At 40.4% G+C, this 25,279-nt stretch overlaps 1 protein-coding gene across 9 annotated transcripts in view; it reads left to right on the forward strand.

Annotated features, from left to right (window-relative positions):
* Nucleotides 1–25,279, forward strand: part of PDS5B (PDS5 cohesin associated factor B) — a 201,112-nt gene that overhangs the window by 77,265 nt on the left and 98,568 nt on the right. For all 9 annotated transcript variants that reach the window (XM_049853418.1, XM_049853416.1, XM_049853415.1 and 6 more), the window contains 5 exons: nt 7,807–7,887; nt 12,042–12,182; nt 15,609–15,724; nt 21,028–21,122; nt 25,015–25,160. In XM_049853418.1, coding sequence (XP_049709375.1) covers nt 7,807–7,887; nt 12,042–12,182; nt 15,609–15,724; nt 21,028–21,122; nt 25,015–25,160 — 579 coding nt within the window. The remainder of the gene's footprint in view (nt 1–7,806; nt 7,888–12,041; nt 12,183–15,608; nt 15,725–21,027; nt 21,123–25,014; nt 25,161–25,279) is intronic.

Genomic DNA, 25,279 nt, shown 5'->3' on the forward strand with positions numbered 1-25,279 from the left:
TCGTGTGTAGTAAGCACTCCAGTGTTGCAGTGCTAATCAGGATCTATCACCTCCAGCCAGTACAGTAACTCCCTTCTTTGCCTGCTGAAGTAGAGGCACAAGGAGCCCATAGTGGCCACTGTGTCAGTCTGTCTCACTGAGGGTCTTCCTCTTTTTTGCTGACCCTCTACTTTACCATGCATGATGTCCTTCTTCAGGGACTGATCCCTCCTGATAACATGTCCAAGTTATATGAGATTCAGTCTTGTCATCCCTGCTTCCAAGGAGCATTCTGGTTGTACTTCTTCCAAGACAGATTTGTTCATTCATTTGGCAGTCCATAGTATATTCAGTATTTTCCGCCAACAGCACAATTCAAAGATGTCAATTTTTATTCGGTCTTCCTTATTCATTGTCCAGCTTTCGCGTGCTGGATAGGAAGCAAAAATGTTGCTAGTTGATCACTTAAGATAGTAGTGAGTGGTGCCACTCCTGTTTTCACCCCTTGATACCTGGACCCCTGAGTCCTGAGTATGGGAGAAATAGCTGCTGTTACGGAACGAATTGTGCCACCCGTACCCCTGTCCCCATAGCACTGTAAACCCTAACCCTGTACCTGTGGTTATAGTTACCATTTGGGAATGGGTTTTCTTTGTTATGTTAATGAACCCTAACCCTATACCTGTGATTATAGTCACCATTTGGGAATGGGTTTTCTTTGTTATGTTAATAAACCCTAACCCTATGCCTGTGGTTATAGTCACCATTTGGGGTTTTCTTTGTTAAGTTAATGGGGCAGTGTTAGCATAGGCTGTGTCTTGAGTCAATCTCTCCTGAGGTAGAAGAGCAGTGAATGAAGGGAGCAGAGATGGCCGATAGATGCCGTGCCACGTGAAGATCACCAAGGGGCTGAAGAGACAAGGACCTTCTTCAGAGCTGACAGAGAGAGAAAGCCTTCCCCAAGAGCCAGTGCACTGAACTCGGACTTGGAGCTGCCGAGCTGTGAGAAAATGGATTTGTTAAAGCCGCCCACTTATGGTATTTCTGTTAAAACAGCACCAGATAACTAAGACAACACCCACCAATTTAAAGTATATACTGGCTCCTGGAAAGCATCGCCCCAGCCCTGCAAGGTAGCGTCACCCAGCTAGTGCTGTAATTGAGTCTTTACAAGGCCATTTCATTGTTCCGTCAAGCCAGCTGCTTCAGGATGACGGGAAACACGGTAAGACCAGTGAATCCCATGAGCTTGGACCCATTGCTGCACTTCATTTGCCATGAAATGAATTTCTTGATCAGAAGCAGCGCTGTATGGGATACCATGACAGTGGTTAAGGCATTTTGTGAGTCTATGGATGGTAGTTTTGGCAGATGCATTGCATCCAGGGAAGGTGTCTTAGTTATCCAGTGCTACTGTAACAGAAATAGCACAAGTGGATGGCTTCAACAAAGAGAAATTTATTCTCTCACAGTCTAGGAGACTGGAAGTCTGAACTCAGGGCACCAGCTCCAGGGGAAGGCTTTCTCTCTCTGGTTCTGGAGCAAGGTCCTTGTCATCAGTCTTCCCCTGGTCTAGGGGTGTTTCAGTACAGGAACCCCGGGTGCAAAGGACATGCTCTGCTTCTGGCACTGCTTTCTTGGTGGCATGAGGTCCTCCTGTCTCCCTGCTCACTTCTCTCTTTAATACCTCAAAAGAGATTGCCTTAAGACACAACCTGATCTTACAGATTGAGTCCTGCCTCATTAACATCATCGAGGTAGGATTTACAACATATTGGAAAATCACAGCAGATGACAGAATGGTGGACAGTCACACCATACTGGGAATCATGGTCTAGCTGAGTTGACACATACTTTTTGGGGACACAGTTCAATCTATGACAGAAGGCAAATCCATATCTAGAGTAAGTGCCTATTCTAATAAGAGCAAAGTACTGCCCTTTCCATGATGGAAGAGGTGCAGGGTCATCAGCCTGCCAGCAGGTAGCTAACTGATCACCCAGAGTTATGAGGCCATATTAGGGACTCCGTTGGTCTCTGCTGCTGGCAGATTGGGCACCCGGCAGCGGTTGTAGCCAGGCCCGTCTTGGTGAGTGAAAGTCCATGTTGCTGAGCTCATGCTTTACCTCATTCCTGCCACCATGGCGACTTTGTTCATGAGCACGTTGGGCAATGACAGGAGCGGCTGGGGAAGGAGGCTGACTGGTGTCCACTGGATGGCCATCCTATCCACTCGACTGTTAAAATCCTCTGCTGTGGTCGCCCTTTGACGAGCATTCACATGTTTTCATGTTTTCTGCATAGAGAGGTCTAAATGAATAACTTCTTTTATAAGAATCAGCACAAAGCTGGTTCCTGTGAGGCGGAGGTTAAAGATGTCCCAGGTGTCCAGCTTTTCCAAGCTGCTGTCCCACTCCATCATCTCTGACATCAGCTACTCCTCCCCTCAGCACTCTTCCTCCTGGCTTTGGGTTCCCTAATTCTCTGCAATGTCTCACAGAACTCACAAACCACATAAAGGAAATGGCTCATGTAGTTGTGGAGGCTGGCAAGTCCTGAATTCATGGATCAGGCTTAGACTTCTCTCTTCAGTCTCTGCCCAAAGGCTCTCAGTTTTCTCGCTCAGTGGGCCAGGCGAGTCTCTGGTGTGGGTCTCTCCTTTTTTGGTAGTGCTGGGCCCCCCTCTCTGCTCTGGATTAAGGCACACTGACCAATGTAATCGATGGGCCGCAATTGTCTTATTTGCCCAGCCCCACCCAGTCACCTAGGTGGGAGTCACAAGACCATGGCTAGAAAGGCCACATGTAAAAGTAATCGCACTGCAAGGTCTATTCACATGCTGCCCCCGCTCCCTCCCCCCTTGTTGCCAACTTCCCAGTCGTAGTTCCTCCAAGTCTGTGACCACAGCGCGTGAATCTCAGTGATCACTTGTGCTTCTGGCTGTTGCTCATTCCAAGCAAAGTGAACTACCAGATACACTACCCGCTGGCAAGATTTTCCTTCACCACCGTCCTTCAGGGATGCCCCAGGAAGGGGCTGTAGCGCTGCAGTTGCCCACTTTCAGGTGGTGCCTGCATATTGCACAGAACCGTCTTCACACCAGGCAAGAGTTTTCCCCAGTCGGCTTATCATTGGGAATTCCCCATGAGGCCATAGGTGCGGGCTAGGAGAGAGAAGTTCATGTAGCAGGAGTGGGGACTGTTGGCTTTTGGCCCACTTCCTCACATAACACATCTGTGCCTTCAGGGCCTGTTGAAGCCTGATGTTGTATGTGTTACCTCCATTCGATGATGGGGTGCTGTTGTGCACACCCAGCTTTGTAGCTTGGTGGGTCACACAGCATCTTGTTCATGACGGGCAGGGCAGGCTGCGTGGTAGCTTGGTGGCCCATGGTTAAGCATTTAGTCTCATAATATAATATAATATAATAATATAATATAATAATATAATATAATAATATAATATAATAATATAATATAATAATATAATTAATATAATATAAATTATATATTAAGGCCATAGGAGGAGTGCTGGTGGTGCAGTGCTTACAGCCGTTGGCCGCTAACTGAAAGATAGGCGGTTTGAACCCACCAGCTGCTCCATGGGAGAAAAGCGTGGCACTTTGCTTCCATAAAGATTTATAGCCATAGACAACCTAATGGGCAGTTCTACTATGTCCTGTAGGGCTGCTATGAGTTGGAATTGACTCTATGGCAACGGGTTTGGTTTTGGTTTAGGGCTCTGATAGCAAGCCAAGTTGACACAAAGTTAATCATCACAACCTGAAAAATTCAATTAATGTATTTATTACAAGGAAAATAAATACCCTTTAAAGAATTAAAGGCAGAATATACCTAAAGGACTTGAAAAACCCCAAGCCCTCTGCTGTTGAGTCGATTCTGACTCCTAACAATCCTACAGACAGAGTAGAACTGACCCCTAGGGTTCTGAGGCTGTAGATTTTTACAGAGTGGACTGCTGCGTTGTTCTTCTGCGGAGCGGCTAGTAGGTTCAAACCACTGACCTTTTGGTTAGCAGCTGAGTGCTTTAACCACTGCACCACCAGGGCTCCTAGTTGAAGGCTTTACAGATTTAAAAATAAGAGTTAAAAAACACAGTACCTAGACAGTATAAAAAGGGAAGATGAGGAACAAAACTTAGTACAAATGAAAAATGGTCATTGAAATTAAAAATCTCGATTAGGTTAAATATAAAAGATATTTAGGATCTAGGAGGTAGATCTGAAGAAATTATACAGGCAGTGAGATAAAGATAAGGAAAATATGAAAGATAGTAAGGTGTAAAGGTTAGAGTGAAAAAAATCCAGTGTTTAATAGTGATTTCAGAATGGCAAATAAAGAATTTCAAAAACTAGTTAGAAATGTTCCAGAATTGATGAAAGGCATGAATTTATGGATTAGGTAAAAAAAGTGTCATGAGCAGAAAAAGTAAAAATAAATCTTCATCAAGGCACATCCTGTAAAAATTGTAGAACACTAAAACAGAACAATCGATAAAGCACTCAAAGGGAAAAGGCCTAGCCCTTACAAAGGAAAGAAGGTTAAACTTAGAACTGACCTCTCGATAGCAAGAAGAGATGCCAGAAGATAATGGAATTATATTTCCAAAGCGCTAAGATAAAATAACTCTCAATCTAGAATTGCATATCCAGTTTGAATGAAATTAAGGCTCCAGCAGTTGACGGGATACCAACTGAGATGTTTAAATAAACAGATGCAGTGCTGGAAACACTCAGTCGTCTATGCCAAGAAATTTGGAAGATAGCTACCTGGCCAACTGACTGGAAGAGATGCACATTTGTGCCCATTCTAAAGAAAGGTAACCCAGCAGAGTGTGGAAATTATCGGACAATATCATTAACATCGCATACAAGTAAAATTTTGCTGAAGATAATTCAAAAAGCAATACATTGACAGGAAACTGTCAGAAATTCAAGCTGGATTCAGAAGAGGGTGTGAACGAGGGATATTATTGCTGATGTCAGATGGATCTTGGCTGAAAGCAGAGAATACCAGAAAGATGTTTACCTGTGTTTTATTGACTATGCAAAGGCATTCGACTGTGTGGATCATAACAAATTATGGATAATATTGTGAAAAATGGGAATTCCAGAACACTTAATTGTGCTCATGTGGAACCTGTACACAGATCAAGAGGCAATTGTTCACTAGAACAAGGGGGTACTGTGTGGTTTAAAATCAGGAAAGGTGTGCATCAGGGTTGTATCCTTTCACCATACTTAGTCTGTATGCTGAACAAGTAATCCGAGAAACTGGACTATATGAAGTAGAACATGGTATCAGGATTGGAGGAAGACTCATTAACAGCCTGTGATATGCGGATGATACAACTTTGCTTGTTGAGGTAAAGAAGACTTGAAGCATTTACTCATGAAGATCAAAGACTACAGCCTTCAGAATGGATTATACCTCAACATAAAGACAACAAAAATCCTCCCGGCTGGGTCAATAAGCAACATCTTGATAATGGGAGAAAAGACTGAAGTTGTCAAGGATTTCACTTTACTTGGATCCACAATCAACACCCATGGAAGCAGCAGTCAGGAAATCAAATGACATATTGCATTGGGCAAACCTGCTGCGAAAGACCTCTCTGAAGTGTTTAAAAGCAAAGATGTCACTTTGAGGACTAAGGGTGCACCTGACCCAAGCCGTGGTGTTTTCAATCGCCTCATATCCATGTGAAAGCTGGACAGTGACTAAAGAAGCCTGAAGAAGAATTGATGCCTTTGAATTATGGTGTTGGCAATGAATATTGAATATACCATGGACTGTTTTTTTTTGCTAGAAGAACCAATAAATCTGTCTTGGAAGAAGTACTTCCAGAATGCTCCTCAGAAGAACGAATGGCCGTTAATAGCCAAACAATTTTGAAGAAGAATAAGAAAGTAGTAGGGACTTATTTTGCCTGGTGTTTAGATTATTTCTGTATTCTCCTTTGTCTGTAATTAGACAGCAGTAGGCTAATGGACATGTGGAAATATTGGCGAACATAGAAATATAGAAACTTCAGAGTGTAGGGATTACAAGTCAGTGAGGGAAACGATGGACTATTAATGAGTGATTTTAGGACAATTGAATATGCATATAGAAAATAATGAAGTGCATATTCTTATGTATTGCATTTCAGGCCACACATAATAATAAATTACAGATTGAATGAAGACATAAACCTGAAAAGCAAATCTTTAATATTTAAAAATATGAAACATATTTATAACCTCCACAAAGGAAAAGAGCTTCTTAAGAAATACATAAAAAGACCACAAAGCCATATAGGATAAAATTGATATATTTTATTACATTAAAATAAAAAAACTTCTGTTTATTGTAAGACAGTATACTTTGTGAAAAGGCAAGTATAGACTAAGACATGTTATGCACGTAACTGGCAAAGGGTTAGCATATAGAATTTATAGAGAAATAAGACAAAACAGACCAGTTGAAAATGGCAAAGGTAGAATTTACAGAAAATTATCTCATGTACAAGGAGGCAGGTACAGGACGTGTATAATGCCGATGAAGAGAAGAATGAATAAATCACTTGTGTTTATTGTTACCATTCAAGCTGTATTATATGGTGAAATACTAAACAGCAGTTAGAAATGAATAAAATAATACGATGTAAGCATCAGTGTTGAGTAAAGGATGTGTTTGGAATATATACAGTATTCATCGTGTATCTTGTGTAAGTTTATATTGTTGTCGTGACACTATTTTAGATCTTTGGTCTTGATTCTTAAGATCATCATCATCATCTCCTGGGAATATTTTCTTGATGCATCTTTTTTTAAAATACTTTATGTTCCATTTCTTGCTGTACCTTTGGATTTAGCTGTGCTCTGAGATGTACTTGAGTAAATCTCCTTGCCCGAAGCTGTCCCCAAATCCTCTGTCGTCCCCTACCTAGGGACCCCTATTCCTCCTCACTCTGGAACTCCGCTCTTAAGAGGTCTTGGTTCTTATGGACCTGGAGTGAAACAGCCAGGACTTGTACTCAGCTGAACTGATTTGACTTTGAGGATAGATTTAGAACGACTAACTTTCTCTTCCAAGGAGCCCTGGTGGCCAGGTTGGCATCACCCAATAAGCACAGTACACGCAGGCCCAGTTGTGCCTTCCCACCAATCTGCAGTGCAGTTTCTCCTGTCCGCCACGACATCAAAGATGTGGTGAAACCCATGTGAAATTGCTCACCACAGGTTAGCAAGTAAATACAGTTAAGCCCATGAGTACCTTGCTCGATGCAAGCTGGTACATACAGTGCTTACTGGTTAATCAACCCCTGCTGCTGGCACAGTGGTTAAGCACCCTGCTGCTGACCGAAAGGTTAGCAGTTCGAACCCACCAGCAGCTTTGTGGAAGAAATACATGGCAGTCTGCTTCTGTAAAGATTATGGCCTTGAGAACCCTATGGGGTAGTTCTCCTCTGTTCTACATGGTCACAATGAGTGGGAGTCTACTCGATGGCAGTGGATTTGGTTTTGGGGAATTATCATTCCATCCGTCTAATAAACATTTATTGACCACTTCTCTGTGGTCTGTATTGTGCTGTGAATAAGATGTGAAGAGAATGTAGTTGTCCCTGCTTGGAAAGGATCTTATCATCTAGTAGAGTAGCCCAGTTAGTCCTAAGAAAGGTGGATTTGCCTTCTCTCTGTTGTTCTAATTGAGTCTTAGACAGTTTTCCCATTCATTTCCTCAAGAGTAGCTTTTTTCAGACAGCTAATATTTTCCTTTTAATAGGTAGCAGTATATAATATAGATATTGTTTTGTTTTTTCCAGAATTTAAACAAGCAAGCGTATGACTTGGCAAAGGCTTTACTGAAGAGGACAGCTCAAGCTATTGAACCGTATATTACTAATGTAAGTCTGTGTTGTAACTGGTTGCCAGAAGTATTAAGCCAAAATTTTAAAGACTACTAGAGGCAAAATTTGGGCAAGTAGTATGTCCTTTTTAATTTTGTATTGTTTAATCATTAAATAATGTATTTTCTTTCTTTGTCTTACTTAAAATTTATTCTTGGTTAGTATTTTCTGGAGTGTTGGCTCATATCCTGTTTGTTCATTCATTTGCTTCTTTCATATGGCCTGGGAACTAAACCAGAGCTTTTAAATTGGATAGCAAGAGAATACTGTTTGTTTCTAATGTTAGAATAGAGTTAAATGTAATTAGATAAAACATAAGGAACTTTTCATTATTCAGAGAAGTTGCTTACAGCTTTTTGGAGATTAAGTTGATTTGTACAAGAAGAAGATGAGAACTAATAGCAAGACCTAGAAATTGAAGGCAAGTATGAATGGCAGCAGTGATTTGGTGAAAGTTGCTTACTGTTGATATCCCTAAAATAGATTCCATATAAACCTACCTTTTTTGAAAAAGGGAAAGAATTCCAGTGAAATGAACCTTTTCCATAACATCCCAAATCTATTTAATTTATGATTGACCATATTATATTTGTTTTTATGGTATTTTGGTATTTTTAGCTGCTCAGTTCACTAATAGCAGCTTATTGTAGGTTTTATTTCTTTCTGCATTTCTGCCGAGTTGCCCAGCGGCTGTGGGAGGCACCATTCGCATTGTGGGAAGGGCACCTCCTCAAACACAGATCCACAACACACGGGGCGGGGGGGAGGGCATTGGAATTCTGTGACAATTCTGCCTTTCCACCCACCTTTCACTTTCACTCACCTCCAACTACGTAAAGGATATAAATCTTGTCTTCTAGAAGAATGTGAGGAAGAAAGCCTTCTGATTACTTACATAAGTTAAAAACAAAACAGACAAACAGAAAAACCCCAAAGTATTTTAATCTTCCTGAGTTTGTTGAAGGAGAATTTTTCATGTAGTATACAAAAATTAAAAGTCAGTATGTAAAATACAGCATGAAAAGATGTACTTTGAAAGCAAAGTACGTTCTAAAACAGCACCTTTGTAAATTTCGGTTTTTATGTTTCTGGAGTGTGGCCTTCAAAAATTATAAGGACGTGATGATTTAGAAAAATGGATTAGGTTTGTAATAAAACTGTAGATTCAAATCCTGTAATCAATATTAGTAACTTCCAAGATTGGCTGGGAACCCCAAATACTGGTGTCTGCAGCTTTGTGAGTCTTGAGTATTGGCTGAGAAGGTTAGATTGAGTTTTTTCATTACTGATCTAGCAGTGTTTGAAGCGTAGAGACCAAGACTTGCATGCAGGTATTAATTACCGCTTCCTTCTCCCCTTGTTGCTAGGGTCCCCCCCCCCGCCCCCCCACTTGGAGCCCTGGTAGCAGAGTGATTGGTTTTGGTTTTCCTGCTTTTAAACCAAAAACACCAAACCCGTTTTCATCAAGTCAAGTTCAACTCACAGCAAGCCTACAGGACAGGATAGAACTGCCCCATGGGATTTCCAAGGAGCACCTGGTGGATTCAGACTGCCAAACTTTTGGTTAATAGTCATAGTGCTTAACCAGTAAGCCACCAGGGTTTTCCCTTCCCCCCAGTGCCACTAAATGTCTATCTCCACAGCCTACTTCGTACACTTGGTGTGCGCCTCCTGGTGGTCATTTCTTAAAATTGATATTGCCAAGTTGGATTTTTTTATGGCTTTTTCTGGCATAAAAATAAGAATACCATACCATTTTGATTCTGGGAATGGGAAAAAATAAATATTTGGTTTGAGATGATTTGAAAGAAGGAGAGGCGCAAGACAGAATGATGGTATTTCTTGGAACTGGTTCATTATTCTGTTCTCTCAACTTTTGTACATATTTGACATTTTTAATAAAAGTTTAAAAAGGCCCAAGAAAATGCTTTTAGAAATCTCAGATAGATCAAGGTAAAAATATCTCCCAGTCATGAATACCTTATGTTAATTTCTTGCTGTTAGTCTTACCTGCAGAAATGAAGCCCCCTCTCCTCCTCTACTTGTTGTATCGTTATTGGAAAGTAGGGATGGGAGAGGGGGCACAGGACAGGTAGGGTGGCCTGAGCACACCTCAGAGTATAGACTTATTCCCAGTAATTTGTCCATTATGTTCTTTTCTCTCTGTGTCCTTGTCCTTTGCTTTATTTCAGGGTTAGCCAGGAAGCCAGTAAGAATGGTGCTGTCCCCATCCCCCCACTGTAATTTCCTTGTAATCCTCTTATTTTTCTATCACAGACTATGCAATTTCATATAAAAGCACTTTCTAGTAGAGGTATAACATGAGTACAGTGTTAGAGATCATTCCAGGCCTTTTCTCTGGCTTGGAGATTAAATAGCCCTTATTCACGCCTCTTTCTTCTAGAGAATTAGCAAGTCAGCACTGAGGTAAGAGGTGGAGGTGATGATCTCCTTTCTATGTGCCTCTTTTTCACTCACATATGCAAAGGCACATTCAGGTGTGCTCTTTCTAAATGGCAATTCGTAGATTCATACACACACAGACCCCCCTGCCCCCGCCCCGAGAAATCATTGCGGTGGTATATTTTTTTCAATAGAATTTTTGGTAACTTGACAACTCAGGAAACCAAAAACATAGGCTTTTTAAAATAAGGTAAACAAGTATTAAAAACAAAAAGTATTTGTAGACAGTTAAAAAAAATTTCCTACATGGAATATGTCTTAGTAGTGTTACTGTCGTGCATCCAAGTTTTGTTTAATCACAAGATTTAGAAAACTTCTGATAAATGTAGGACTGAAAAAATGTGTTGAATTTTTCTTGATCTCAGGTCAATTACTGAATCTCTCTGAGACTTGGTTTTTGAATCTGTAAATTGGGGTTAGTAATGCTTGGGACGGTGGTAGAAGAGGGTGAGTTATGTAATGTGAAAGCACTTTCCAATGAACACAGACCATGTAACATAAAAAAAAACACAAGGTACAACTTATTACGGCCCTGGCCTCACCCCTTACTTTTCTTTAGGAGGCAATTGTTATCAAATACTTTAATTCGTAGTGTGAAAATTATAGTTACCTATTTTTAGATGAAAGATTACTGTTTTTTGGAAGGACATGTTTTAATCAAATCTAAGTCTGCATCTTCCACTAAATTTCTAAGCCGTCTGGGTGGGTTGTTTCACTCCAGCTGGTGTCATAGTGCCTGTTACACATTGTTCACTCACGTACCCGGTGCCTTCTCTGTGCTAGCCACGGTGCGGAGGGCCCACCTGGGCTTTGCCTTTATGGAGATTGTAAGTGTTTAATAAACGTTTTGAAGCAACTTACAAGAAGTTAAACCAGGAAGGGATTTTTTGCATTTTCAAGTGGGTTCATTCGCAGACTGACGGAAGAGGAAGATGGTGGTGGTGTGACTGCAAGGTGGACAGATTGGAAAAGCTTTTTGTTCTTTGTTAAGGAACAGTAAATTGGGCTTTTTAAAATGAGGTAAAACGGTATTAAAAACAAAAAGTATCCATAGACAGTTAAAAAAATTTTTATTTTGCTATTTTTTTTTTAAATAGGAGAACATTTGTAAATGGAAACAAACAGAAAAGCCAGTTTATTTTTAGCCTGAAAGAGAATTTGATCTTTGATGTCTTAAAATTATTTTCTCTCAAAATTGATAAACAGGGAAGACAAACAAGGTTTTTTTTTTTTTTTTTTGACAAACAAGTTATTTTTAAAACCAATAAAAAAAGCATAGTAAAATAGATTCTTTTACTGTTCATTTTCAGCTGTTTATAGAATTTGTGGCTACTTAGTCTATACAGGTTCATAGACTTAAAAACTTTCATTTGAAAACAAAGTAAGCAGAAAAGACATGGAAATGTGAAATCCTTGACTTTGTGCTTTCAATATAGAAAGCAAAAACCTAATGAAGCCAAGTTGACAGGTAATCTGTCCTGATTCCTGAAATAACATGTCTGTTTTGTTGTGTACGAGGTGAATTTCACGTTTAGGTAGGTAGTGGTTTTCCTACCTACTGTTAGAAAATGCTTTGATTTGCCAGGTTTGACTTTGTATGAATTTGACTGAATAATAATTAAGGCTTTAGAAAATTACTTTCATCTGTGGTGTTTCTATTAAGGATAAACTTTTTTTCTCTTCAAAAGTTTTTTAACCAGGTTCTGATGCTTGGGAAAACGTCTATCAGCGACTTATCAGAGCACGTCTTTGACTTAATTTTGGAGCTCTACAATATCGACAGTCATTTGTTGCTCTCTGTTTTACCCCAGCTTGAATTTAAGTTAAAGGTAACTATTGGAAAGCTAACACGATTCTATCAACAAGATTAGCAGAGAGTGTTGTCTGTGAGTTTTCAGTTCTCACCAAAATTTTAACTGAGTGTGATAGACTTTGGAGATGGTTTGTTATTGCCCTCTGTTTACCTGGCCGGGTGTCTCCCATGCCTGGCATGGTGCCAGGTAGATAGCAGCTGCTAAGTTAGTGATTGCTGACAAAGTAGGAATGATTAGATACAGAAACTTTTAATATCTACCTATAGGTTGATCACTTAGGAATTTATGAATTTCTCAGTTCTCTTGCATTTTGACAACATACATTGTTTTAATGATAGGAGTTTCAGAAATTTCTTGTCTGTGTGTATTGTTTTGTTATTATTACTTTCATTTTCCTGAAATTGCAGCATTTCAAATTCCCATTATGCTGTTGTTGTGTGCTGTCGAGCAGATTCTGACTCATATCGACCCTGTAGGACAGAGTAGAACTGTCCCAAAGGGTTTTCTAGACTGTAATCTTCACAGGACTGGTTCCTCTTATATTCCCCATAGACCAGTCCCCGGAGAAGGATATCATACTTGGTAGAGTAGAGGGTCAGCTAAAGAGAGGAAGACCCTCAATGAGATGGATTGACACAGTGGCTGCAACAGTGGGCTCAAGCACAGCAATGATTTTGAGGATGGTGCAGGACCGGGCAGGGCTTCCTTCTGTCACACACAGGGTCCCTACGCATCAGAACAGACTTGTCAAGCAGCCACAGCCTTTACAGGAGCAGATCTCCGGGTCTTTTCTCCCACAGAGCTGCTGGTGGTTTCAAACCGCAGACTTTTCCATTAGCAGCTGAGCACTTAACCATTGTGCCACCAAGGCTCCTATTCCTATTATATGTACTCTAATTACTTTTCTTTTTATTTACTTTTTGGACTCTGATCAGCTTTCATTTTTCCGTTCTTAGGATTCCTTGCAAGTCATCCTTCACAATCTTGATTATTTTTCGTTGTCCTAGCACGCATTCTAAAAGTGGACAAAAATAGTGTTCTCTTGAGGGTAGAATGATATTTTCCTCCAGATAGTTTTCAGGTAAATTATAGAATTGAACTAGCTTTTTAGGTCATAGCTCTATACTGAGCTTATGTTTTCAAGGAACAGTTTATAACAGCTCTCTTGATCCGCTTGATTCGGTGGTAAAGACAGTTCAGGGTTCATTATCGTTAAAATAGTGTGAAATTTTACCCTGACCACATTACCTTATACTTGCCTGTATTGAAAGCTCATTTGCTTTTCACCGTGTCCTGCGGAGCCTTTTCCCTATTGCTTCGACATTAGACTGTGCTGTAAAATTGAGTTTCATTTGTGGATTTGGGGAATATACTTTTCTCTTTCAAATCATGACAGAAAGGTTAAGTAAAGCTGATTACAATTATATATGAAAGGCCCCAGTGTACCACCCAGAAAAGTTCCTAAATGATTTCTATGTTGTATTTCTTTTTTCTAAAACTTCTGCTTTGTCTCTTTCAAGAACAAAACAGAACAAACAGTTCCTGTTGATCATGTAAATAGCTCAAATACCCAGCAAATAATTTTCCTTTTATTCCAGAGCATTCCTCAAGTGAATCTGGATTCTCTTGCCTCTTTTTGTGTGAATGTGTAATGATTTTGGTGAGGCCTGAGGCAGTCACATCTTTAATTACTTGTTGGTTATCTGATTTTCTCTAGTAAAATATTGAGTAAATGCTTGCTATATGCATTTTCCTACACACTCTCAGAAACATAAGGAGCCTGGGTGGTGCAGGCAGTTTGTGATTGGCTGCTAACCCTAGGGCTGGTGTTTCAAACCCACCCAGCGGCTCTGCAGAAAGACCTGGCCAACTGCTGCCATAAAGATAACCTCCAAGAAAACCTTACAGAGGAGTTCCACTCTGTAACTCCAGGGGTTGCTATGATTCGGGGGCAGACTTGATGGCAGCTAACAACAACATGAGAAACATAAAAACATGGAAATGATCACCCCTGCTTTTAGCAAATTTAATATCTAGTATTGGAGGAAGAAGAAGGAAAAAAACAATCCCGTTGTAGTAAGAGGCCCTATATGGAAATTGTAATAAAAAATACAAACAATTTATATTGGGGAAATTGAAGCAAAGGAAACAGCATGAGGAGCATATGGAGGTAGGCAGGTGTCAGGCAAGTTAGTGGTACACCAAGAGCTGCAGTTGGAAGGTAGTGTAAAGTCAGCTTCGGCCACTCCTGCTGCACTTTAGAACCCTCACCTGGGATCCTTAGTGAGTACACAGACGTGCAGGCCTTCCCCCAAACAGTGAAGCAGAATTTCTGGGAGACTAGTCCAGGCATTAGTTTTTTTAGTTTTAATTTTTTAGAAAGGTTTAGAGGTGATTCTAACGTACAGCCAGGGTTGAGAAGTGCTTATTTAGCAGAATAATAGGAAAAATAACAGAGATGAGTTAGGTCACGTTATGGGGGCTCCTGAATGCCAGGCTAAATCGCTTGTTGGGAAAAAAAAAAGTGCCGTGCCTCCTGCAGCACCTTGACTCTCCAGATTGCCTCACTTTACGTCCAGGTTGACATACCTAACCATTGTGCGCTCTGCTAGAGGCACCAGGATCAGTGACAAAGCTGAGTCCTTGTCCTCAGGTGCTCACAGTATAGAATCTAAAGCAGAAAGTGAGTTTCTGAATCCTCAAGGCTTCATCCTTGTGCTGTTGAACTCCCCTTACGGATCTGACTGTCTTTGCTGTTCAGTCAAATTCCCCTGTTTAGAATCTCCTCTTGGGAGATTTCTGCACATGGTTATGTTCTCCAAAAAAAAAAAAACAACCCAAACCTGTTGCCATGGAGTTGATTTCGACTCATAGCGACCCTATGGGACAGAGTAGAAGTGCCCCATGGGGTTTCCAAGGAGTACCTGGTAGATTCCAACTGCTGACCTTTAGGTTAGCAGCTGAGCTCCTAACCACTGGCCACCAGGGCTCCGGGCTATACAAAGAGCTCCTCCAGTTGGGTCATCATACAGAGCCCTGAAAGCACAGCCGTCCTGCAGAGCTCTGGCCTCTATCAGTATTTGTTTCTATAAACCAGAAATATTTTCCAGGGGTCCTGAGTAGGTGTTGTAGGAGCTTAATGTTTCAATTTGACATCGAGCAGAAGTGGGTCTCTGCTGTAGGAGGCCGCTGACACTTGGACTTCAGGGGCTGTGTTTTCACAGATGAGGTCCTGCTTCAATTTCCCCTGAAGCCATGAGGGCACTGAAGATGACATATCATTTTGTGAAGAGTGTGCAGAGTGTTTTAAAGTGTCATTTTTCATCTGGAGGTCGTGAAAGTTTTCTGTGGAATTAGAGGATAAGGGAAATCATGGGAAAAAGTGGGGGGTGGCCTAATTCTCCCTCCCGGTTTTAAAGCTGTGGTTGCGTTTTGTTTTAGAGCAATGACAATGAGGAACGCCTGCAAGTTGTTAAACTCCTGGCAAAAATGTTTGGGGCAAAGGACTCAGAGTTGGCTTCTCAGAATAAGCCACTGTGGCAGTGCTACTTGGGCAGGTGTGTGCTTTTGGTTTCCTCTTTAAAAGTGGTGATATGTGTTTATTTCTACTTACGCCATCATGCCATATTCTCTTAGGTCATAAACATGAAGGTCCTTCATTGTTGTGGAAATCTTCAGTGCTGACAATGATTGGTTGTATTTCCAGTTTCTCTTCGTCGTTTCATCTTATTTTGTCCTTGGGAATTTTCAAAAGATGATACATTTAAAACGCTACCTCATGTAGTATTACAGCCAGGATATTAAATTGTTTCATTGCAAAGCACTGATTAATTCCAACTGAAAATATGCCATTGTGAGCTATAGCCCCTTCATAGAAAGTTATGCTTAATTAGATTTTCGGGGATATTGAAAAGGATAAGGGTACCCAGAGGATGACTAATGACTGCCTGTGGCTGTCCCTCTCCCTGGCCTCTGTGTGGGCTTCTCCTTACTAAAGAAGTTGGTTCCCCAGGTTCCTTGGATGCTGAAATGGGTGGTAAAACTGTGTGTGTATCTGCATGTGGCACTTTTCTGTGACAAGGGCTCATTTCATTCCGATTTCCAAAGGGGTCCCTGACTGTGACAATGTAAAAATCCTACAAGTACCCTGCCAATACCTGTTTTGACCCTGAGGATAAAGGAGAACTTTTTTCCCCCTTGAATTAACCTCATAACAAATAGTGCATATAAGCCATAAAAAATAAGTAGAATTGAAAGACGTATATTCTATTTGATTTGTGTTGAAATATCTGGGTTAGTATTTCTATCTTCTTTTTCAGTGAAAGAATTGCCAGTGATTGTGATAAATTTAGTCTCATTTGGCCTCGTTTTTCTAATTTGTTAAATGAGGATATGAACTTTTATAAATGATTATTAAGTTCTAAATTCTTAGTCTGATCTTCTGGCTCTTATTTAGCTCAGTAGTAATATTTAATGAAATACTTAACCTAATAAATATTAGCCCTCTGTCATTTTGAGTTTGATTTGTAGGCATTTTCCCCTTAAATACAATGGAAGATTTGTGGGCAGTTGAACAAAATGTTTTACAAGCTAAATGATGCAACTAAATTTTATGTCCATTTTATTTCCAAAAAAGTATTTCTAATACGTAGCTGTATCTTTAAATCGGGACTTGAGTTAGCCAGACTTTATCTTATAGGTTTTTAGAGCAAAAAATCCTAGTGTACCTCATATCAGATAAAGAAATTAATTAACTAAACTAACTGGATCAAGAGCCTAGATACAGAGCTAAAACTATAAAGCTCTTAGAAGAAAACACAGCAGTAAGCTTCAGGACCTTCTATTTGGCAGTGGATTCTTAAATACGATGCTGACAGCCTGAGGAGCAAAAGAAAGAACGGATAAAATGGACTTCATCAAAATTAAAAATTGTTGTGCATTAAAGGACTTTATCGAGAAAGTGACTAGACAGCCTAGAGAATGGGAGAAAATATTTGGTAACCGTACGTCAGATAACCTGTTGCTGCTGAGTCGGTTCCGGCTCGCGGCGAGCCCGTGTGTTACAGAGTAGAACTGGGCTCCGTAGGGTCTGCTTAGCCGTGATCTTTACAGAAACAGTTCACCAGGCCTTTCTTCTGTGGAGCCACTGGTAGGTTTGCATCGCCAGCCTTTAGGTTAGCAGCTGATCACAGACCGCTTGCACCACCCAAGCTCCTTACATATCTAATGAGGGTTTAATATCCAGGATGTATAAAGGACTTCTAGAACTCAATAAGAAAACTAAACCAAAACCAAACCCACTGCTGTTGAGTTGCTTCCAACTCATAGCGACCTACAGGACAGAGTAGAACTGCACCAAAGGGTTTCCAAGGAGCGCCTGGTGGATTTGATCTGCGGACCTCTTGGTTAACAGCTGTAGCACTTAACCACTACGCCACCAGGGTTTCCTTGATAAGAAAAAGATAACCCAATAAAAAAATAGACAAAGGACTTGAGTAGACATTTCTCCAAAAAAGATACAGCAGTGGCGAAGAAGCACATGAAAAGATGCTCAACATCATTAGTCCTTAGGGAAATGTAAATCAAAACCATGGCGAGATGCCGCTGCACACCCACTAGGATGATTTCATCAGAAGAACGATGAGGAGAAATCGGTAGCCTCATCCGTTGCTGGCGGGAACATAAAATGGTACAGCTGCTGTGGAAAAGTTTGGCAGTTCCTCAGAAAGTTAAATTATTGCATGACCCAACAGTTTTACTTTTGGGTACATAGCCAAAAGAATTGAAAGCAGGGGTTGAAACAGATCCTTGTACACCAGTGTCCATAGCAGCATTATTCACAATAGCCAAAAGGTAGAAAAAAACCAAGTGTCCAACAACAGCTGAATGGATAAACAAAATCTGGTCTGTCCATACCATAGAATAGTGTTCCTCCACACAAACTGTTACAGTTTTGAACCTTGGAAACGTCATGCATACTGCAATAAATCAGATACAAAAGGACAAATACAACGGTGTATGATCCCGTTTATATGAAATACCTAGAATACATAGGTGTATAGAGACAGAACGTTGGTCAGTGGTTACCATGGGCTGGGGAGAAGGGGGTGGGAGAGTTACTGTTTACTAGGCATAGGGTTTCTCTTTGGAGTGATGAAACAGTTTGGGGACACACAGTGGTGATGGTTGACGACATTGTGAGTGTGATAGTACACTGGGAGATGGTTACAATGGCGATTCTTTGTTGTCTAAATTTTACCACACACACAAAAAAAGTCCTAATTTAAACCTCTGGGTCACCTTTTTTATTACGTTGTGGTTTTGTCTTTTAATATTAATGACACAAAATCACAATATCACTAATATCAAAGAGCTCTAGAGTATTTTTAAAGATATTTTTCTTTGGTCTTTTATTATATTTACTTACAATGGTTTTATGGCAAATGGTTAGTTAAGACATGGTACAATTACAGAGATTGAATACCTGGATTCAAAACACTCAGGAAACTTTATGTGGGACCACAGAACGTATTTTATAACTTTTCTGGGTGGCGTACTTCGTAGAACGATTTTTTAAATAAACTTTTATGAGTAATTTGGTATTGATTTTCAAGATTTTTTCCTCCTTTATCATGCAAAATTCTGTTTCTTCCAGTGTTAGATGATGAAAGATTGGAGAGCCTTTTGATTTCACAAAATTAAGACTTAAAAATATGTTGAATTAAAAGTGCTGGCTTTCTCTTTAATGTTGTTGATAACTTAAAATGGTTAAAAAAAAACAAACAACTTTTCACTCCAAAAATGAACTAATGTACTGTGCTTTTTTCTATATATGTTTTTAATTTAATTTAAATTTTACGTATTTTGTTGTTGAGAATATACACAGGAGAACATACACCAGTTCAGCAGTTTCTACATGTGCTATTTAGAGACATTGACCTTTTTTGCGTCGTGCACCCATCCTCACGTCCACTTCTGAGTTGTTCTCCCCTGTTAACATAAACTCACTGACCCCTAAGGTTCCTGTCTAATCTTTCAGTTACTTTTGTCAACTTGATCCCAGTACAGATAGTTCTTAAAAGAGCATAATGCTCAAGGCAGATAATTTTTACTAGTAAGCTCATCTATTCTTTGGTTTTAAGAAGACTTCAGGGGATATTTTTGGTTTAAGGTTAAAAGATTACCTTAGGGCAATAGTTTCAGGGGTTCATCCAGCCTCCATGGCTCCTGGAAGTCTGGAATCCATGAGGATTTGAACTAATGTACTAGGCTGTAAACATCAGTGGTTGAGAGGTAGCTGGACCTCATATGTTTCCTAATGAAGTAGTCTTGCTATAAACACTGAACCTGTAAATGGGAAGGCTGTAGATCTAAGTACAGATTATCAAAATAGAGGAGAGAGAGGAGCATGTTAACTGGCGTCACAGTGATGCAGTGAGCAGAATCCAAACTGTGAACGCACACCATACCACACACGTGCACACACACACACGGTGGCTGCACAGTGGCTTCAACAATTAAATTACAAGAGAAAAAAGAGATGGAGGAAAGATAAAATTAAAGAGATATAAATAATTTTATATCAACCCATAGCAATGTTCTAATCTTATTTGAATACTGATTTACAAAGAAAACATTTTAAAAATTGACATTTGAGAATGTATTCAACTCAAAGAATGTAATCAGTGTCACTGAATTGTACGGGAACTTGTCGAATTGTATGTTTTGCTGTGTATATTCTCAACAACCACAAAATAAAATTTAGAAAAAAAAATTGACATTTGAGATTGAATATTTGATGCTGATAAGAAATTTTTAATTTTTTCAGTGTGATCATGGCTTCTTTTTTCTAAGAGAGTTTAAAATTTTTAGAGATACTTATTTACAAACGAAATGTAAAAATTGCAGTAATTGTAATGGCGAAGTGGATAGGAGTGAGTTATATTTTGGGTGCATCTGCAGAGGCAGGTAATATGAAATAATAGAGCCTGTAGTGTGAGATCTGCCACACATCTGTGCATGCCCTATATTTAAGGAAGAATATTTTGAGAAAAATGTTCTTTCCAAATGAGGGCTTTGAACCGGTTCGTTCTGGTTCAAACCCTCTGCTGGAAATTTGCATTTCTAACAGGTCCCCTGCTGAGAAGTTGCATTTCCACCCCAGATATACTGAATCAGAATCTACATTTTAACAAGATCCCCAGGTGATTCTTATGTACAACTTCCTGGACACTTGTTAGAAATTCAAATTCTTTTCCAGGGGTTCCGCTATGAACCTGTTCAAAGCCCTGCATCAAATGCGGTGTGAGGTTTATGTCTCTCCGTAAACTACATACACACACTTGCCTGTACACATATATTTGATAAAACAAGTTGCTGTCCAGTTGCGACTCCTGGTGACCCCATGTGTGTGAGAGTAGAGCTGTGCACCGTAGGGTTTTTAATGACTGATTTTTTGGAAGTAGATGGCCAGACCTTTCTTCCAGGGCACCTCTTAGTGGACCTTCAGCCTTTCAGTTAGCAGCGAGGGTGTTAACCGTTTGGGCCACCCAGAGGGACTCCATGTATTTGTCATACTGATCCTTACATTTGAGCCAGATGTGTATTGCTTAAACATATATTTAGAGGCTATTTAAAATGACTTAGTTGTCCCAAGAGATGCCCTGGTTTAATGTAGAGACTCCAGGGCATGCCCACATCTGTAGTGCACCTGTGAACTGTGTTAAAATGTCCTGTCTCCACTTTGGACTCCCCTGTGTAAATTTTCCTTGTTCAAAGAAATAAGTATAAATTGAGTGCAGATTAAACACATCTGTTTCTTTTGTTTTAAATATTGCTTTGTGCCTTGATATTTCATCAGGTTTAATGATATCCATGTACCAATTCGCCTGGAATGTGTGAAATTTGCTAGCCATTGTCTCATGAACCATCCTGATTTGGCAAAGGACTTAACAGGTACTCTATAACAGCAAATATTCCTAGATGCTTCTTAGTGAAAAAATTGGTTTTATAGGAAAAAAAAAATAGTTGCTGTGAAAAGTGAAGTGGTCTTGTTACAATTCCTCATCATTGAAATTATTCTCTGAAGCTAGAATTTTTACAGCCTAGTGCCTCCTTAGGCTAGAAACGCCAATAGAAAGCCGGTGTCTTCAGAAACAATGTTAATTTCCTAGTTTATGGGTAATTCTAAAAATATCTCAGGTGCTTGGATTTGAACAAGTCTTGATTTCGAATAGATTATAAGACTTTAACACTGTTTAATATTCTAGGAATTTTGATGAGAGTCAGTGATTTACAAACTAACTTAAGCATGCTGAAGGGAGATGACGTTTCTAAACCCTGTGTAAGCGTAAGGCAGTTCAAAACTTTGTATTTTTGTAGTGATGAGAATGTCCTATACCTGACTATTGCTGTTCTGTTAAATTAAAAAAAATTTTTTTAAATACTTCAGGTAATACAGACCAGTGTCACAGCCACTTATGTATTTCCTACAAGTGTTAACATTTTTCCATATTTCCTTCAAAGATTAAAAACAGAAATTGTAGCTGCAGTTGAAATGCCCCTCGCAAACTATTCTCCTTCCCGCCTGGCAGAGCCTGGCAGCCCCTCCCCTGAATTTGGCCCGTCTCCCGTTCATGTGGTGACACTCCTGCCGCCTGTGGGTCTGTCCACAAGTTGTGCTCAGTGGTGTCATATGTTTTAAAGTTTTTATCAAAAGAGTATCATTTGAATTTTATTGATTTAGTTGTACTTATTTCTGTCTTATTTTGTTATTTTCTGTTTACATGCTTCTTCTTTGCTTTTTTCCCCCTATTTTCCTCTCTTCTGTTAGATTGATTAACTTCCTTTATTCTCATTCTCCTTTTTTCCGTGGGCTTGGCAGTTAACTTTTTTGTGTGTGTGCTCTCGCTACGTATTTGATTCATGAAGTCTCATCAGAATTCTCTAGCTTCTTTCTGAACAACCACGGGCCCTGGGAATCTAGGCTTTAATTCTGGCTGCTGTCTGCTGTCTGCTGTCTGCTGTCTGCTGTCTGCTGTCTGCTGTCTGCTGTCTGCTGTCTGCTGTCTGCTGTCTGCTGTCTGCTGTCTGCTGTCTCCTGTCTCCTGTCTCCTGTCTCCTGTCTCCTGTCTCCTGTCTCCTGTCTCCTGTCTCCTGTCTGCTGTCTCCTGTCTGCTGTCTCCTGTCTCCTGTCTCCTGTCTCCTGTCTCCTGTCTCCTGTCTCCTGTCTCCTGTCTCCTGTCTTTCACGTCATTGCTTTAGTTACTTAACATTTTTAAAAAACCTTCCCAACTTTGAGCACATTTTAACTGCTTTTTTATTTTACAATCTTTTTCTCCCTGTTGCTTCTTAAATCTTGCTACACTCCTCTGATGAAGAACATCACAGAATTATATCCTTTTAAGATATTTTAAACAATAGTGTGTGATAGTAATGATGTCAGGTTTTGTGAAGTTTGTATCAGTCACATACAAACAGCAGGTGCGTTTATCAGATGTATCCTTTTTGGGGGAGACATCCAGCTTGGAGCCCCCTGTCCTCCCTCTCCCGCGTGGACTGTACAGTGTTGATCGTGGCCTGGCCTGGTCTTCCTCGCTCACTTCCCCCCTCACACCCAGCTTTTCTCTTCCCTTGTTTCCTTTTCCTCCCCTCTTCTTCTTCTTCTTCAGTTCTCCCCACCCTTCTTTTTCTTTCCCCCCCTCCTGTCTGTCTCCCGCTCCCGTCTTCCCCTCCCTTCCCCCTCACTCCCTCCCCTCTTCCTCCCCCTCCCCCTCACTCCCTCCCTTCTTCCTTCCCCTTCCCCCTCACTCCCTCCCCTCCTCCGTTTTTCTGTTTCCTCTTCCCCTTTTCCCTGGATATCCCTTTTTCCTAGCATCCCTGTATTATGGATGCAGTATTTTCTCTCTCTCTCTTTTTTTTTTTTTTTTTACTAATTGTTGTTTTGGGGGCAAGTTCTCTTTTTCCTACAAGATACCTATTTTTTTTAACTTTTTTTTTTCCACCTTTTACTTGCTTTTGTCTCTGTTTTCCACGTTAGAGACTTTCCTCAAACGCCTTGATGAAGAGAAAGCTCTTAGGAAGCCCGAGTGTATGGATGGGGCTGTCAGCTCTGAGCTTCACGTTAGGGTGGTCACAGGGCTCGTTTGTGGGGAAACCCTTATGTTTAGATACTTCCTCTTGACTTCGATTTCCCTGAAAGAGTGTCCTGTGTAGAGGTTAAAAGTCTCGTTGCCAGAGTCTTTGGGGAAAGGACAGAGGGTTTCTGTAGTCACATTTTAGCTCTGCTGTCGCATAATTAATCCCCATTTTTGGGTATGGCGACCATACCCTTAACTGTGCTTGGTGTCCCCCCACCCCATTTAGAGACTCTCTGTTTTATGTTTTGCATAGAATTAATTTCCAGACTTCTTTCGGGGTAGAATGGGGGTAATCTCGTACGTGAACGGTTGAGTTTTCTCAAACAACTTTTTGCCTAGTTCTCTCTCCTCCCCCTTGTCTTCAGACCCAGAAGTACTTGTTGCTAGCTCCTAGCTTTTTGAAGAATGTGTGGTGCACCAATTTTCCCTCCACTGGTTTAGGATTTTGCTTTCTTGAGACGCCAGAGTTACTTATATTTATTCACTGCTTTCCAGATTAGAATTTTCCCTGTTTCTTTTGCCTGCTCCTGCCACTCTCCTGAGCTTGTCTTGAAGTACAGCTCTAAAATATTTTTAGTTATCATTATTTATCTTCAAGGAGTTTGAAGAATTTGAAATAATCTAGTATAGAATAGTTGTTCTTGTTGCTCTTAAACTTTTATCACGTTTTCTAGAAAATATGTTTAGTGATATGATCAAAATAATATTTACGATAATATCTTAACTCATTATAATGCCTCATTTTAGTTACTTCATTAATCTATTTTTCTGCTTTTTATTTTAGATTTTGATTTTTCTCATTGAATTTCTCATTTTTATAATTCTAATTTTTTTCATTTAGTAAAACAACCCCAGTAAGTGCTCTTTTTTAAAACATGTAGCAGTGTGTGAAACAAGTTACTTAATACATGGCTAAGTAGAGCCCCTCTTTGTTTGAACTTGCCATCATGTTAGCCTACATGGGTCACAGAGAGGCAGCGCTGGGCATCTCCTGCCAGGGTAGGCCTTCCTTAGATGCCCACCTTGGCTGCCAGTCACAGAGAGGCAGTGCTGGGTGTCTCCTGCCAGGGCAGGCCTTCCTTAGACGCCCGCCTTGGCTGTCAGTCACAGAGAGGCAGTGCTGGGCGTCTCCTGCCAAGGCAGGCCCTCCTTAGATGCCTGCCTTGGCTGCTGGTCACAGAGAGGCAGCGCTGGGCGTCTCCTGCCAGGATAGGCCTTCCTTAGACGCCCACCTTGCCTGCCGGTCACAGAGAGGCAGGCAGCGCTGGGCGTTTCCGCCAGGGTAGGCCTTCCCTAGATACCCGCCTTGGCTGCCTTTTTCCTCTCTCCCAGTGGCCTCAGAGACGGTCTCTTCGTGCTTGTTAACTGCTACTCCTGCTCCTGAACATGAGGGTGCTTTCTGTCCTGTGTGTCTCTCTGCCTCTCCCCTTTTCTCTTTCCTGTCTGTCACAGTTAGAGGATAAATAGATTTTTTTTTAATTGTGTGAGGTGAATTCCTTCATCTATGAATTCCTTTTAAAGATACTAGCCCAAAACCAAAAACCAAACCCGTTGACGTTGAGTTGATTGCAACTCATATGGAAAATCCATTGGACCTTCCACTTAGGTTTTGTTTTGTTGTGCTGTATTTTCAAAGGTCTCATGCAGTCTTTTTAAACATTTTGATTATTAAAGTTTGCATTCTAATCAAGGAAAACTTCATCTTTCAGAGTATCTTAAAGTACGGTCACATGACCCCGAGGAAGCCATTAGACACGATGTTATTGTGTCTATAGTTACAGCTGCTAAAAAGGACATTCTGCTGGTCAACGACCACTTACTGAATTTTGTGAGAGAGAGAACATTAGACAAACGGGTAAGTAAGCAGGAATAAATAATTATTAATAGGTTGTCATTGCAAATATTTGAGGTTTAATAGTATTTGAAAATACTGAGGTTTAACTGCAGTTAACTTTTTTTTTGAGGGGGAGGCAT

This window comes from Elephas maximus, chromosome 14, assembly GCF_024166365.1.
Source record: "Elephas maximus indicus isolate mEleMax1 chromosome 14, mEleMax1 primary haplotype, whole genome shotgun sequence".
Lineage (NCBI taxonomy): Eukaryota > Metazoa > Chordata > Mammalia > Proboscidea > Elephantidae > Elephas > Elephas maximus.